This window comes from Carassius auratus, chromosome 8 (genome assembly GCF_003368295.1).
Source record: "Carassius auratus strain Wakin chromosome 8, ASM336829v1, whole genome shotgun sequence".
Taxonomy (NCBI): Eukaryota; Metazoa; Chordata; class Actinopteri; order Cypriniformes; family Cyprinidae; genus Carassius; species Carassius auratus.
In genome coordinates, this window is record NC_039250.1 from 19,951,344 (window position 1) to 19,966,522 (window position 15,179).

At 38.4% G+C, this 15,179-nt stretch overlaps 2 protein-coding genes across 2 annotated transcripts; one reads left to right on the forward strand and one right to left on the reverse strand.

Annotated features, from left to right (window-relative positions):
- Positions 1-741: 741 nt before the first annotated feature.
- peds1 (plasmanylethanolamine desaturase 1) lies at positions 742-6,085 on the reverse strand. Its single transcript, XM_026270111.1, has 6 exons — positions 5,889-6,085; positions 3,822-3,941; positions 3,499-3,590; positions 3,093-3,237; positions 2,782-2,994; positions 742-2,413 (listed from the first exon to the last, which is right to left on the reverse strand). The coding sequence occupies exons 1-6, from the start codon at positions 6,022-6,024 to the stop codon at positions 2,292-2,294; spliced, it is 828 nt and encodes a 275-aa protein (XP_026125896.1). The 5' UTR covers positions 6,025-6,085; the 3' UTR covers positions 742-2,291.
- A 1,803-nt stretch (positions 6,086-7,888) lies between these two features.
- cebpb (CCAAT enhancer binding protein beta) lies at positions 7,889-9,374 on the forward strand. The gene has a single exon (XM_026270112.1). The coding sequence runs from the start codon at positions 8,060-8,062 to the stop codon at positions 8,894-8,896; it is 837 nt and encodes a 278-aa protein (XP_026125897.1). The 5' UTR covers positions 7,889-8,059; the 3' UTR covers positions 8,897-9,374.
- The last annotated feature ends 5,805 nt before the right edge of the window (positions 9,375-15,179 follow it).

Consider the following 15,179-nt stretch of genomic DNA (forward strand, 5'->3'; position numbering starts at 1 on the left):
ACAATCTTTACTGCATCGCCACATCATGATCACCTCACCTCTTCCACCATTTTAAATCAACAGGAAATAAGCTTAGAAATGTTACAGCTGGTGGAGTCCTTCACCATCAGTATATTCAAAAAAAAAAAAAAAAGAAAGAAAAGAAAGAAAGAAAGAAAGAAAGAAAAAAGTAGAGCTATGTAATATGATTTGATCGTCCACAATGTGGAATGTAGGAGAAAATGTCATGATAAAAATTTACAATACAAAATTAAAGTGAAGTCCAATGACAAATGTAACATTTTACTAAAAGTAATTGGTTAAAGCTCCATTTCCCTGTAAAGGTGAAAATCACCACTGGAGTATCCTCTTCAAATAAACACATCACAGCAGATCTATCAGCTGAGCAAAAATAAGTTTGGCATCTTGTATAAGCATAGAAATATAGAAGATATCAGTCGACTGTCAAAAATACTTCAATATTCCACTAAACATTTCTTTCTGAATTCAGAAAAGGAGGAAATTTAGATGTAACAACACATAACATTATGAATCAGCTCAGATATCCTTTTTTACAGTTCTGGCTGACTCCTTTGTAACAGTTTTACAACTCGGGACAAATGAATTGGCTCTCTAAAACACATTCTCTGAGCTTCTGTCGAGCTGACCTATCTAAACAACACATACGATCACCATACTGACCACATGAAACACAACAACCGCCACATTGCTGCTGACAGTAACAAGGTTTTGGCATGAATATTAACACAAGCACAAAACTTAAAAGCTTTATATTCATTAGGTTGACCTTTACAGTTTTTAACTTTTGAAGGCTTAAGAATCATATTTGCAAACATGGTGTAACAGTTATTGTTAGAAACATAATTAAACTGATTCAGAAAATTAAAAGTAAAAAAATGGCACAACAAAAATAATCACAATTATGTTACGTTTTGATATAAAATATGAATTATTCATTTCTTCTCCCATTTCCTCCCTCTTATAAGACGACTGTTACAATGGTATCCACACACGATAAACACTGCCTAAACTACATTTCTTAAAGCAAAGATCTTTTTTCTTTTATTATTATTGATGAAAGATTTCTTAATATTTCTATTAATTAAAAAATATGACTAATGCTGTGTTTAAATATAAAGTCAAGTAAATAAATCTTAATCTTTTTCTAATCCATTGTCATTGCAGCTTTCTAAAAGAAAATGTGTATAACGCTCATTAAATAAGCAGTTAGCAGTAGTTGTAAGTCACTAGACGGCTAGATGTTCTGATGATTCTGTTATTTTCATCATGCTGTAACTGCCTTAAACATCTCATATTATTATTATTAACTAAGAACTACAAGCTGTGTGATTTAACATGCTAGTGTTAAATTGTACATTAAACTGTTAAGTAACAATGTATGCAAATCCAAAACTCAAGCAATGGAGTGTTAGTTTGTGTCAGTCAAACTGGTTAAGCTCGCGTCAACCAACCCTACGATGAAGTTAATACAAAATAAAAATGGATGAGGCCTTTTCTGAGGTTCTGTTGGGTTATCTCAGTGTCGAGCAGCGAGGACACCAATGTGGATCTCACGGCTTAATCACACTGAAACACTAAAGACCTAAATATTGACCTATGTGGAAAAACTTCTAATAAACTTGGTCAACAGCTGACTTCTGAATTTGCAAATGTGCTTCAAAAGAAAGTATTAATAATGAAAAGATGAATGAAGTGTAAGGATGAGGCCAAGCAAAGCAAGTTTCTCGTGATTCATCTTTTAAGGCGTACTGAAGTAAGACTGCATATGATGCTGCTCTGTCCGTTCAGACACAAGCAACAGATGAAGACACGTGTTTTCAGCCCTCTGTGGTCAAAGAGCCAAAATGCCTTGACTTTACTGCACTTTAACCCCAAACAAGAGAAGGGTGAGAGCAAGAGATATTAGTCCCAAAGGCCAAACCCAAGAGCAGATGCAAAAATGAGTAGTCAGCAAAGCGTTGTGCAGTTGAAGGATGAAAAGGTGTCCAGGAAATAGCCCAAATTGTTCAAGTATCTGCATTTTAAATTTGCTTGTTTTTTGCACTTTGAAGAGTTTTAAACATTTCACAGAAGTCTCTAGTTTTCAACAAGGATTTAGATGTTTGGATCTTTATAGAGTGGGATATTGCTTTCAATGGATGGCTTTCTAATTTAGGGTTTGATATCTTGCCGTTCCTCTTGTTCTGTCTGAGGGAGGACAAATAGACGGAAAGATTGTTCTCCTATGAGCAGGTCTGAGGTAGGGGAGGTGGGCTGGTGGCAGAGGAAGATTACTTGGATTTCTGGGCCCATCTGAGATCATCTGATCTGGGTTTCTCTCCTGTCAGGCTCTGGATCAGATCTTCCAGATTTCTCCAGAATCCCAGTTTTTCTAGAGGATAGTTCAACCAGCCTGCACATACAAAGACATTTAGATCAACAGCTTGTTATAGTATGACTGACTTTAATTTGTATATAATTGGAATTTTACAATTTAAATACGAGTTTTATAATAAAAAAAAATTACATTTGAATACATGTAAAGTGTACACTTTACTGGGAAGACTGGGGAAATTCAGCTTTGCCATCACAAAGGTATAAATTGCATCTTAAAATATATTATAAAAATAAAAAAGCTGTAAAAATATAGTTGTGATAACATTAAACGAAAGCGTACATAATACAGACCGTAAACAGAGCACTGATATGTCCTGCCACAGAAAGTGTGATCAAGCGAGGAAGATATGAGCATAAAAGTGCTCATTGTTTGTGTGCATGTACCTGTGGTAATGCAGAAGTAGGTTTCATGAGGTGAAACATGGTGAACTCTGTGGTGTTTCCGTGGTAAAATGATATGACAATCCTGAAGAAACGTCACCCAGCGTGGGAGCCCGAAATATGTGTGCGACCACTTGTGAATCTGATTGGTCAATGTAACGAAAATGGCTAAAGCAAAGACGTAACAGTACCAGGGGTAGTTCCGATAGATCTCCGCTGAAGACAGATTTAGAAAGAGAGCAGCACAATATGAAATTAATGTGGTTCATCATTTGTCTTTTTCTGATTAACAGATAATGTATGTGACGTCTTACCTGGTGAGAGCATCAAAAAGTTTGCAGCCATGTTAGCCAGAGGGATGATGGTCAACATACAGTTATCACCATTAGTCTCAATGAAATCATGGCGTGTTATAGCTGTCGGATCAATGTGGTGCTCTCGAAACGGACGAATGAAGGCCTGGGATGAAGAAAAAGTTCATTTTTTTTTTAAGAGAAGTAACTTTGCTTGGACAATTGAGTAGATGAAACTATTTACCCGAGATTCATATTCCCTTTTAAAGATGTTTAGAAGACATTTAAAAGATGTTTAACGTACAAACACTAAAATGTCTGTTGCCATTAAATGTCTATCTATTAGTTCTCAAATTATTTTATTCATTGTTGTACCTTAAATCTGGCAACACTTAATAACATGAAAAAGACTGTTTCACTCCTGTACCTTCCCAACGATGGGCAGATCCACTGAACCCCATGTGTCAGCACCCCAGTGGACCAAACCAGAGGCAAAGTCTGCTGTCAGGATCCCTGCCACTACACACACACACACACACACACAGCAGAATCTGAGAATAAACTCAATCTCGAAATCCTATTATATAAACCAAAATGTCTTTTAGTTCTCATGAAAAAAGTAGGTTTTGGTTGTAGCAAGTCTAGCATATTCTAGCTTTCTTGAATACTGTGAAATTTCCAGTACCTAAGTACCTAATACTACTTTATTAAACACTGACGAGTATATGTGGGTTTGTTTGTTGTACCAACCGATGGCCAGGAGGATGTACCAGATGTGTCCTAGGTGGAAGTATGTTACCAGGTAACAGAAGTTGAAGGCCATGAGGGTAAAGCAAAGAAGCACACTGATCCATTCCTGACATCTTTTTCCTGTGAGGAAGAGATAGAGAGTCAGTACCTTTTAAAAGGCAAACTTAGTCAACAGGGTCCAAAAATAACAGCAATGCACCAAATTTGAACAACAAAAAAAGGTTTTTAACCATTAACCATTAGGCTACTGCAAATCAACCAAATAAACCCCATTTCCTATAGAAAAATAAATCTCCCATGGTTTTCCAAGAGAACACGTGACTAAATACAAATCAACATTACAGCCACATGAAGAAAGTAACCATACCGACAGCTAATATTCCGATACAGCTTCATATCACAGATACTGCAGTGTAAACATCTATTATTTGAATAGATGAATGAGACCGATAGATATGCTATAATTTTTATTTAAGCAATCTTCTCAGTGACACATTGTTTCAATTCACAAATACAATTACGCGCCGAGGGCAAATTCACCTTTCTCCTGAATTCAGTGCAGAATCACTTTGCAGAAAATATCTGAAGTGGCCAAAAAACATGATTCACACCACAGCGGACAGAATCTAGAAACACTGCTGTGTTTGTTCCTAGGTGACTGATTCATTCAGAGTTAATCCAATACAGAAATACTCAAAACACTCCCTGAATCACCATAGTGACTGTAAACAGAACAAGACTATCAGAGCAGACTGATGTGAATTTAGAGAAGCACTAAATCTAATGCTACCCAGAAATCCACATCAGTCAAGCTCCATTTGACATTGAACTGCAGCACCCCACCCACACCAACTCCAAAAAAACTCTACCACACCCTCACACTGCTCTGCTTACTGTGACGTTTTGTTTTGCTTCCGTTCCTGTTCTGTTCTTGTGTTCGTATACATCATTTGTCCCCTACACAATGTGCACTGTTCCCTGCTGGTACTGATGGAGTTCCTCCTCCCGGGGAACACTCAGGCTTACTGAGCACAATCTATCCATCTATTGAGGGCTTTTGGTTTTGTTTAAACCTGTTGTGCTAATACTATGAAATAGCATTTTGTTGTTGTTGTTCATATTTAACACATTCCTATGAAGATAAAAACAAAGAGCCAACTTTCAATAGGATTTCAATATTCAACAGTCCCAGTTTGGGACGTATACCTATTGACTTGGATGTTAATGTTAGACACCAAACAGTTGACGGTAGCCATTGACTTCAATAATTTGGGGAAAACATACAATGGAAGTCACCGGCTAACATCAACTGTTTGGTAACCATTACATTTCTTGTAGGGATGGTATCCCCTATAACGGTTACGTTTATGCTTGGTAAATCACATTAAACACTTGCTAAATTAGCTGTAGTCCGTTGGTTAGCACAATTAGTCATGTGATGTACATATTAGCGGCACCCATGAAGGGACGACTCCGCTCCTTGTAGAAAAAGACAGCTTTTATTCTGTAAATTATTATATTGTTATTTCTCAAAAATACCATATGTTTTATTTGTACAACTCTTTAAATTATAAAATAAATTAACGTACTGAACGCATCTATGTGGTAATCAAGAAAAGAAAGCGATCTCCTGTCAGTTTCTGACAGCTACAAGTAACGTTACCACAACTATTTCTGGAACAGAATTACTACCACAATGCATGATTAATAACCTATTCTGGTCAAATTCGCCACAGACAATAATGTTTGACTCGTCTGATAATAACTGGCGTCAAGAATGGGGCGCCACATAAACATCACTCATCCATCCAGAAGCCTGATAACTGCGTCGTGTTTACCCTCACAGAGACCCCAGACTGAATATGAACGCTGAATATTTACGTGCACCTTAAAAACACACTAACGTTACTGTAGATTACGAGGCGAATGCTACGGCTCCGTGACCGTGCTGTCCAGGGCTGTCCACGGGAAACTCGTGGCTGGCAGTCCGCTCAATCCTCGGTGTGGGCAGAGGCGGGCGGATACCGGCGCCGACGGGAACCATAAAGAACCGGTTTAAATTCTCACCTGGAGAGTATAACTCCGCGAGCTCTCTAGCACCTGCATGCTGTGGACCCCACCTCGCACCCGGCTGGGCCGATCCGTTTGACTCGGGTGTGTGAAAGTTTTCCAAAGACCCGCTTTTGCTCTCGGTGCTCGCCATATTCAGTCCGGTTCGGGCGCCGCGGATGCGTTAATTCCGCATCTAAAACTCCACGCCTCTGTCCGCCCTGTTCCACGTGTCTTCCTCTCCACCAATTGCCTTCGTCCTTGTGCAGCATTCATCCAATCAGCAATTAGAACACGCATAACAAACGTGACGACCAATTAAAAAGCAAGAATGTTCTGCCCCCTCCCGGATGCAACCAATCAGAAAATAGGCTACACTGATGGCGATTCATTTTAATTACTCTGATGTAAAATTGTGGTATTTTTCTGTGCTTTGTCTAAAATATATTTTTTCTCCTAATGTTATTAAAAATCTAACTAAATTTAGTGTTTTTAGTTTGTAAAGCAAGTACCGGTTGTAATTTCATTTCACAAGTCAAAGGAGTAAATGCGAAATACATGGTCTATGTAACAAAAACAGACCCTTACAAGACAAATAATTAGTTCGTTCGAAATTAAAATATTTCTTCAAAATAAAAAATATTTATTTTGGTCCATGCAGTCCTTATGACACAAATCATATACGTTGAATACAGTCTTCTGTAGATTTCTGACAGGGGACAGTCCAAAATCACAACACAAACCTTTGATGTAGGATCTGCGCTCTATATAAAGTAACGGAATCTGTGCAATAAATATTATATAATGATAATAAACCATACGTTAAATAATAATAAATACACAATATTCAAGATATTTGACATGACAATTTATACAGTTTCTCAACGTGCTGGCAGCTTTAATGAGTCAGTTCTTGCAAGACGTTGCACTATGATGGGGGATGTTCAGGAACTGAATAAGAAAAGGAAATATTGAGAGAGAAGGTGAAGCTAGAGGCCTGACGAAATTAAGTTCATCAGCTCTTCCAGTGCAATGCTTCACATAGCCACCACCAGATGGCAGACTAACCACATCACTCAAGAGGCATAATCGAGTTTATTGCAACCAATGCCTGCTGCCTCTGGAACATGACTGTAATAATCAAATTGAAATTGAAATTGAAATTACTGCTGAGGGTACTGAAGGTTAGACAATGATATTGATTCAGTAATATAGTAACAACTTTGACATGCTCAGCCCCTATATAAAATCTTATTTGTACTGTTATATCAGGCCTATTTAACTTTAAGAAGATATTTAATGAATAATAAAAAAAGTTTTAATAATAGTATTTGTAAATTTTTCAATCCTAGTATAATTATTATGTGCTAACCATATACCAGTTGTGTTATATTGTAAATATAGTCATGGCTAACAATGGCCTTTAGGCATGACTGACTGCACATCCTCAGATGCCTTGTATTGATGAATAATGTCTGTTGTCCACTTCAGTACATAAATAAACCAATAAAATCAATTATGCATAACTTTTACTTGAAGTACTTTATATTATTAGTTGTGTACATTTGTAAATAGCATTTGTATATGTGTGTTTGTGTGTGTGTGTATGTGTACATTGTATTTATGCATATATGTATATTCTTTTTAAGTGGTGTTTTTCTTTTCTGTTTCACCTGAAGCTTCAACGAGACAAAGTCCTTACAAGTAAAAACATACTTGCCAATAAATCTCATTCTGAATCTATATTTGTTCAAAATCTTTTGGTAGACGGTTAAGCATGTGTTCCTAGGAAAGCCTAAACTCATCAAATTCGTATCTGTTTATGCCGTGTTTATTTTCTATTGTTATTCCCTCGTGTGTTTAAAGACCCCAATTGTGAGCTCTAAGTGTGTCTGCGGTTAAAACCAGAAAAAACGCGTCACACCAAACAGAGAATCGCCGCCCCTCTCACACCCCTATAAACACCCCTTTCGGAGGCATGGGAACTGACTCGAGCTCTCCAGCAAGCGCTGGGCAAGCAACCTATCACCTACATCAGTAGACAAAAGTAATCCAGTTATTGCTGCCGACGGAAGACTCTCGAATTTTTGCGTGAGTTTTGCGCTGCTGTCGGTGACACTTGCGAAGTTGTCAGGGGAAGGCGAGACCCTGATCTCCGTCCTGCCGCAATCCGGCGGGTGTTAAGATCCATGGAAGTGGCCGGTTTTTACGAGGGGGACTACCTCGCTTTCCACAGCACTAACGCCAGCAGCAGTCCGGTCAGCGACGGCATTTGCAAGCAGCCTACGAACGGCTCCATGACGAAGCTTCATGACATTTCTGAGCACGAGAAAGCCATAGACTTCAGCATCTATTTGGACTCACCCCAGTACCAGCACCTGGCCAGCCAAGACGAAGCCCGGCACCGCGCACTGGGAATCTACAGCGACTTTCTCTCTGAGGAAAACAAGAGCAAGAGAGCGGCGTTACAGAGTTACAAGAACTACATCTCGCTGACAGAGCGGGACTCGAACCAGCTGACGTATCCGGAGCTCCAGGAGACGCGCATAGACGCCGTGTTCAGCCCAGACTTTCTAGGCAGCTTTGCCAAAACTAACTGGCGACACGAAGAACCGCCAATGGATGGTCCTGGGGGCTTTGACATGCGCTCGTATCTGCAGTACCAGAACGCTCCTAGCGGCAGCCTGGGTAACATTTCCACCGCGTCTTCCTCCTGCTCGAGTCCGCCAGGTACACCTGCGCCGCCAGGTAAGGGAAGATCACCTCAGTCTGGCGGCAAGATGGCCTCTGGCGGCAAAGGGAAGAAGAGGCTGGAGAAAGACAGCGAAGAGTACAGACAGCGGCGCGAGAGGAACAATCTCGCCGTTCGCAAGAGCAGAGACAAAGCCAAAATGCGCAACATGGAGACGCAGCACAAAGTGCTGGAGCTCGCGGCCGAGAACGACCGGTTACAGAAGCGTGTGGAGCAGCTGTCGCGCGAGCTGGCGACGCTGCGCAACCTGCTCTCCGCCACCGGCCAGTGCTGACGGGACTCTCGTGGTGCTTAGTGACTGTCAGTGACTTTCAAGAGTGCAAAATTTGCAACAAAAGTTTTCTGTGATTCGTTTAATAACGGGCGAGCGATCGCTCGTTCGACGCGTTTACAACCGAGAAAGAAAAACAGTAGTGGACTGTGCGCCTGGATTGCGCAATATCCCACCGTGTGCTCGGCATAACTCTGGTAATCTTGAAACCCTGTCATGTATTTCGTCTGTAAAGTATTTTTGTACGGGTTTTAAAGTGAGATATCTGCTGTTTAATATTCTGTTATTTAAATTCTTTTCGCCATATCTGGGGCAGCGGTTGTCATGGGAAGAGTTGTACTGTACTGCAGAGGTATGATGCAACTCATTGTAACAGTATTGGAAACGCAGTGAAGTAGTCTTATGAAAATGATAAAGATACAACTGGTCTACTGCTATATACTATTTTATTGAATTAAAAAATGTTTTTACTGTACTGGAATCCTGTGTGTCTGATCACATTTTATTACTGCTTTCAAAATCATATTAGTACACACCCATCCATTCACCCACAGCTGCTGAGATTCGTTTTCCATTATGCAGTGAATACTCCTGGTTTCACTTGAGCTGGCTTCTTTTAAACAGTGCATATACATGTATACACATCAAGACATATTAATCATTCACAGTTACTTGATAGAAATCTCCTGTTTCGTGACTGGAATTTCTGAGATCTTTTGAAATCTGTGTTCATGAGTCACCACGGTACAGAGGTACAGTTATCTAAAATACACAGCCAGGGTCCACAATCCAAAGAGTCCAGCGGTCCGTTAAAGACTCGGGTCCAAGGCTAGATAAGCACTGAACTTTCTAGCCCTCTCAAAACACACAAACACTCAGTTTACTCAACAGAAAGATTAAACCAAATATTAAACATGGACATGAAGTCCAGATGGGACGTGCAAGCACCCACATGGTTGGATTTGATTCAGATAAGGGAAATGATGAATGATCAGTATCAGTAGAGGTCGGTTTAATCAAATATACAAACTCATTTTACTCTAATTCAATTATTTATTAAAATGATTAAATAAAAAATATTGTGTCCAAACCACAGATGAAGTTATGTAAATTTATCTGGAATAAAATAATATACTCGGAAGGCTGCTACACACTACATCACTCAAAACTCTTTCTATTAAGGGGAGACACTGCAGGGAAAAACACTGTTTGGCTTTTTGGTTTTTCATAAAGTGTTTTTCAAACTAGTGGAAGTAAAACATCCAAGATACACTGTTAAGTGTTTCTTTTATAGCACTTTATCTATTTGATTTTACAATATATAGCCTGTTTTTAAAAGCTGTTTTCTCAAAATGAGTTTTTTTTTTGTCCTTGAACCATAAATATCCACTTCAGTAGCATTTGCACACACCAACCTTTACATTTTCTATATTCTTAAGGTTTTTACAGAGGTATTTGTTCACATTTAATTTGCTTGATTATATGCAACATTTTATTCCCCCCAAAATTGTGAAAATAGAGTGTCCATTCTAAGCATTTTCTGAATTATGGAGTGACAAAAATGAGATACCCAGAAATGTCCTCTGTAAAATCTTTTGACTTTAAAATGTCAAAAAAAAAAAAAAAAAAAAACATTTTGAAATTGACATCATCCAGTATTTAGATTTTTGTACTAGAAATGTATGCAAATTAGTGCATATTCCATTAAACAATGGCTCATTTGCATATTTAAACCTAACATTTCAGAAAACTTGAAATACAAAAATGTTTTTGATTATCAATGTAATCAATAAGCTGGGTAAGGCCACCACTGTTTTTTAACCCTATTCAGCTACAGTGTCTCTCTTGAATAATAAAAAAAATGTGTGTGTGTGAGAGAGCGTGAGAGATATAGAGAGAGAGTGACTGTGTACAATATATTTTAAAAGTATAGCCAAGGTAGACTTAAAAAATATCTGCATCAGTCAACTCATGATACATTTACATCATACACTGGATTACACGCTAAATCTATAATTTATTAATTTTTTTAGATATTTATTGTTGGATTTCATCATTGGTAACAGGGAAACTGAACTGTTGAGGTGTGACCGTTCCTGCTTGCGTCCTGCGGGAGGAAATGAAACCTGATGGACAGGTTGAATGACCTGCCAGTCAGGGAGGAGAGTAAGTAACAGGTAGACAAGGAATAGTTCATCATCATGACAATAGAAGGTGGGAGAGTGAAAGAGAGAGAGAGAGAGAGAGAGTGTGTGTGTGTGTGTGTGTGTAGGAGAGAGAGAGGGCTTTATCGCTGGGAGATTCAATTAAAAGCATCTAAACTAAATCTAGTTCTTCTGTGTGAGGAAGACTGCTCTGTTATGTGTACACTTCTCACACCATGAACACTGCTTTTACTATGTGTGATTTAACTTGTCTTTCATAATTAAATGCCTGCATGATGATTGCACCACACTCAAAGTTTTCTTGAGAAGTTTAGTTTGACATTTTGTTTGATGTTTGAAAGAGAACCTGTAGAACAGTGAGAAGCTGATCGGTAAAGGAGGAAAAGGGTGTTGTTTTAGAACAGTGATATTTCACAACGTCGTCCTAGTGCAGGAGGATCTTAGTTGCTCAACACTTCCAACTTCCTTCTCCATCTGTGCATGCAAGTGTGCTTGTGTGTGTAACGTACGGCTGCCTTAGATAACCTACTCTCTTTAATACAACTGCTTTAGTCCAACACAGATTCCGTCAACATCTGAACATTTTTAAGAACCAAGAGGTAACAAAACGCCGTATACCTTATGAATCTGTTGAATTATATTTTTTTACTTTTCTTGAGAAGTTTTCTTAATGCCATACTAAGCAAATGGTAGCGAACAAATAATAACACTTACTGCCTGAGAATTACATTATGCATTTCAAACTAATGCATACTTTATTTTACATTTTACTGTAAAATACAAAAATCATATAGGCAAGGCCATCATCAGGGCCTCTGACAAAGTGTGTCCAAAAAGATTTTAATGTATAAGAATACTATACTTTTCCCCCCCAGCCCTGTAAATTTAAGCAACAACACATGTAGGTATGTTTGAATACTATTTTCAACAATATACATTAGCCCAACAATTTTGAGTGTTGCGCAGGACATAGTGGCCCTGATGCCATAGCAAATGGCTGTACAAACTATTTTCAATCTAGCTACATATACTGATGAAAATGATTATGTGGTGAAGTAATTAATACAGAAAAAATAATTTCTACGTTATAAATTAAATATTAGTATTTAATTTAAGATTGTAGAATTTAAAGTTTGAACTTATAAGTATATTTAACTATTTAACTATAATTGTTTGTCATTTTTACAAAGATTGTTTAAGTAAATATCAAAGTCATGAAACCCATTTTTCCCATCATATAGTTGGACAAGAATAATTAATAAGGTAAAAAAGTATTAGCTGTTTTCAAGATTACTCATCTAAATCTAACTGGCCATGTCAAATTTACTTATTTCCTTTGTTAAATTTGTTAATTTAATTAATAGTTAAATAGATTTAACTTAATTCCATACTTACATTTTATCAATAAAAAAAAAAAATGTGTGCAAAAACTTGCTAAACAAAAATTGAGTACATTTTACTTATTGTTTTTTTTTTCCAGTGTATGTGAAGTACAGTTTCATCATACAGTGTCTATGACAGTGATTCATGTACACATCATTGCCTATATTTCATCATACAGAAATGACCCATGGGCATTGTCCTTTTTTCCTTAAGGCAGGGGTCACCAATAAGAATAGAGTTTTGGAATCCAAAACTAGATTAATTCTGTGAATAATGAATTGCTTACAGTGATTAAAGTATTTTAGTGTGTTTTCAGAACTCTTTATGTGCAGAAAAATAAAAGAGGCTTGCTTATTTTCAATCACCTTGTCCTGAGGCAAGTTTTGTTATTTTACGCTTATTTTGCTTATTCTGTCCAGAACAAAGGGGTTGTATGTTTCCGTTAACTTTGGTGACGCAAGTCACTTATTTTATGCTTATTTTTACTTATTCTCTCCAGAATAATTGTTTGGGCTTATTTTCACTAACTTTCACTGCATGTATTTTACGCTTGTTTCTCCTGCGAGATCTGGCGACTCTAAACTGGGTCAGAGACGTAGCCTACAGCTTCGGTTCCAGTTCGCTTTGTTTATTTAGTTTGTCCTAGTCTCCTGAGGACCGTTGATTGCTAACACAGGGGTTTCCAGTGTCAGGATTACAAGTTTCTTTTCCCCTTTTACTAGAGAGCAATGCCCCGCCCACTTCCAGGCTGGATTTTACCGTCAATAGTGTTACGTCTGTCAGTAAACGAATTGCTGCGTCACACTGCCAGCGGACCTGCTGATACTAATACGATCCAGACTACACTGGATTGTCAAACCCTTGCACGTCTTACCTCGAAACAATTAAAGACTGCTCATAAGGCCTCCAGCTATTCTCTTGGTTAATACCTGCTTCTTAAGAATCATTGTTCACGTCAGCCGTGAAACCCTAATCATACCCAAATCAAATGTTTTCAATTAAATCAAAAACACACTCAAGCTTTCTTCTGCATATTTTTAGCATGTGGTTGTCCTCTCACTTCCTTTAAATGACCTTTTCCTTGAAAACACATTTTAAAAGAAAAGAATTTCTCTCAGTGGGTCCTCATTGTGAAACAAACTTCTCAGGCCTCTTAAAAAGCTCTCCACCCTCTCGAAAAGCCAGCTGATACTGTCCCAATGTAAAAACACTATGGTTAAATATTAACAACACCCTCGTCGGAACAAACAAGGCCAACATATCAAAGGTGAACAATCTGTGGCAGACACATTTATAATCAATGAGTTTCTGACACCTTCCCAAGTGGTTAACATCACCTTTTAAGATGGTGTTACTTCTTAAAAGGTGAAACTAGAAAATGACTTGTTTTTGACTGAAAAGTGGTCAAAAGATGTCAGGTCAACCCACTGTTGATGAGAGGAATATAAATCTTGTATTCATTTGTTTTATGTGCACACTATAGTGCAGAAGCTGCAGGAAAGTACAGGAAGACAGTGAAAACAGAACTGAGACGTGGCCTATATGACTTGAACCTGCAATCGAATGAGGCTTATTAAGACTCCAATCATACCATTTACTCCTCCAAAGTGTTTATGAAAAGAAAAAACACAAGGTGACTATATAGAATCGTTGTGGTCTACTTGGAGTAGCAAGTGGGTTTTTGGGTGGGGATGAGGTCAGCAGTTTGAAAGTGCTGTGATGTACCAATGGCAAAACCTTTCATTCATCCACCACTTCCCCGTTTCTTGACTGTTTTCTGACCGTTCTTCTGTTTCTCCTGGGCTCGAGTGTATGACGCTGGCGGTGAACATCCGGGGGTCCTTGCGGCACGGCTGCCGGGAACTCAGGCATCCGCAATGGCCGTAAGAGGTGGAGCCATGACCCAGCAGGACACTGGCCCAGATTTCGACACTGTTGCACTTCTGCTATTCTGCGTTCTGACGCTTGCGCAGTGGCTCACGACGACCGCCACGACATTGAGTCGTACCGCTCGCATCATGCAGGACAGGGTTGAGTAATCGACAGCCTTCCTGTTGTTGCAAAACAACAGAATAGAACAGAACAGTGTTCAGGCCACTCTGACCATCACTATAGCCATTTTTAACCATTATAATTATTTTAATCATCTTTAACATGCCATAAAACTAGTCCTGTACAACGTTTTTATAACCATGCTTCTACTAACTTTTTTACAATTAAAGGGATAGTTCATCCAAACACTCTCAAAACCTTACTTTCTTCTGCAGAACACAATATTTTAACTGGGTGAATGATGACAGAATTAACATTTTTGGGTGAACTATCCCATTAAGCATCAGTCCTGTTACTTAGCACCATAAAAAAAAATATATATATATATATATAAACGGGGGGGGGGGGGGCGTTACATTTATCATGCACATTAGTCACTCTTTTGTTACACGTTTAGTTGTTCGAAGGTAATCTTGGAAATTGATCTGATACTTAAACATCAATCACAAACAAGACAATCATCCCACTGTCACAAATGTGACAGCATGACAGAGTGTGTGTAATATAAGCTTGAATGCGAAAAAAAGGCTAGTTATAGTTTTGGTTTCTTTATTCAGAAAATCACATTGCAAAACACATAGACATCAACAGCAAATTAAACTAGATTTTTACAGTTGCCAAGATAACAGGGAGCTGTGGGTGGTTTTCAGTGCATTGTTATATGGTTGCTAGGTGTTTGCATAGTT

Coding starts and splice junctions, on each gene's coding strand:
- cebpb (XM_026270112.1), top strand. CDS start 8,060: ATGGAAGTGGCCGGTTTTTACGAGGGGGACTACCTCGCTTTCCACAGC.
- peds1 (XM_026270111.1), bottom strand. CDS start 6,024: ATGGCGAGCACCGAGAGCAAAAGCGGGTCTTTGGAAAACTTTCACACA. Junction 3,591..3,821: donor GTACATCCTCCTGGCCATCG/GTTGGTACAACA, acceptor GTGTGTGTGTAG/TGGCAGGGATCCTGACAGCA. Junction 2,414..2,781: donor CTACTTCTGCATTACCACAG/GTACATGCACAC, acceptor TTGTATGTGCAG/GCTGGTTGAACTATCCTCTA.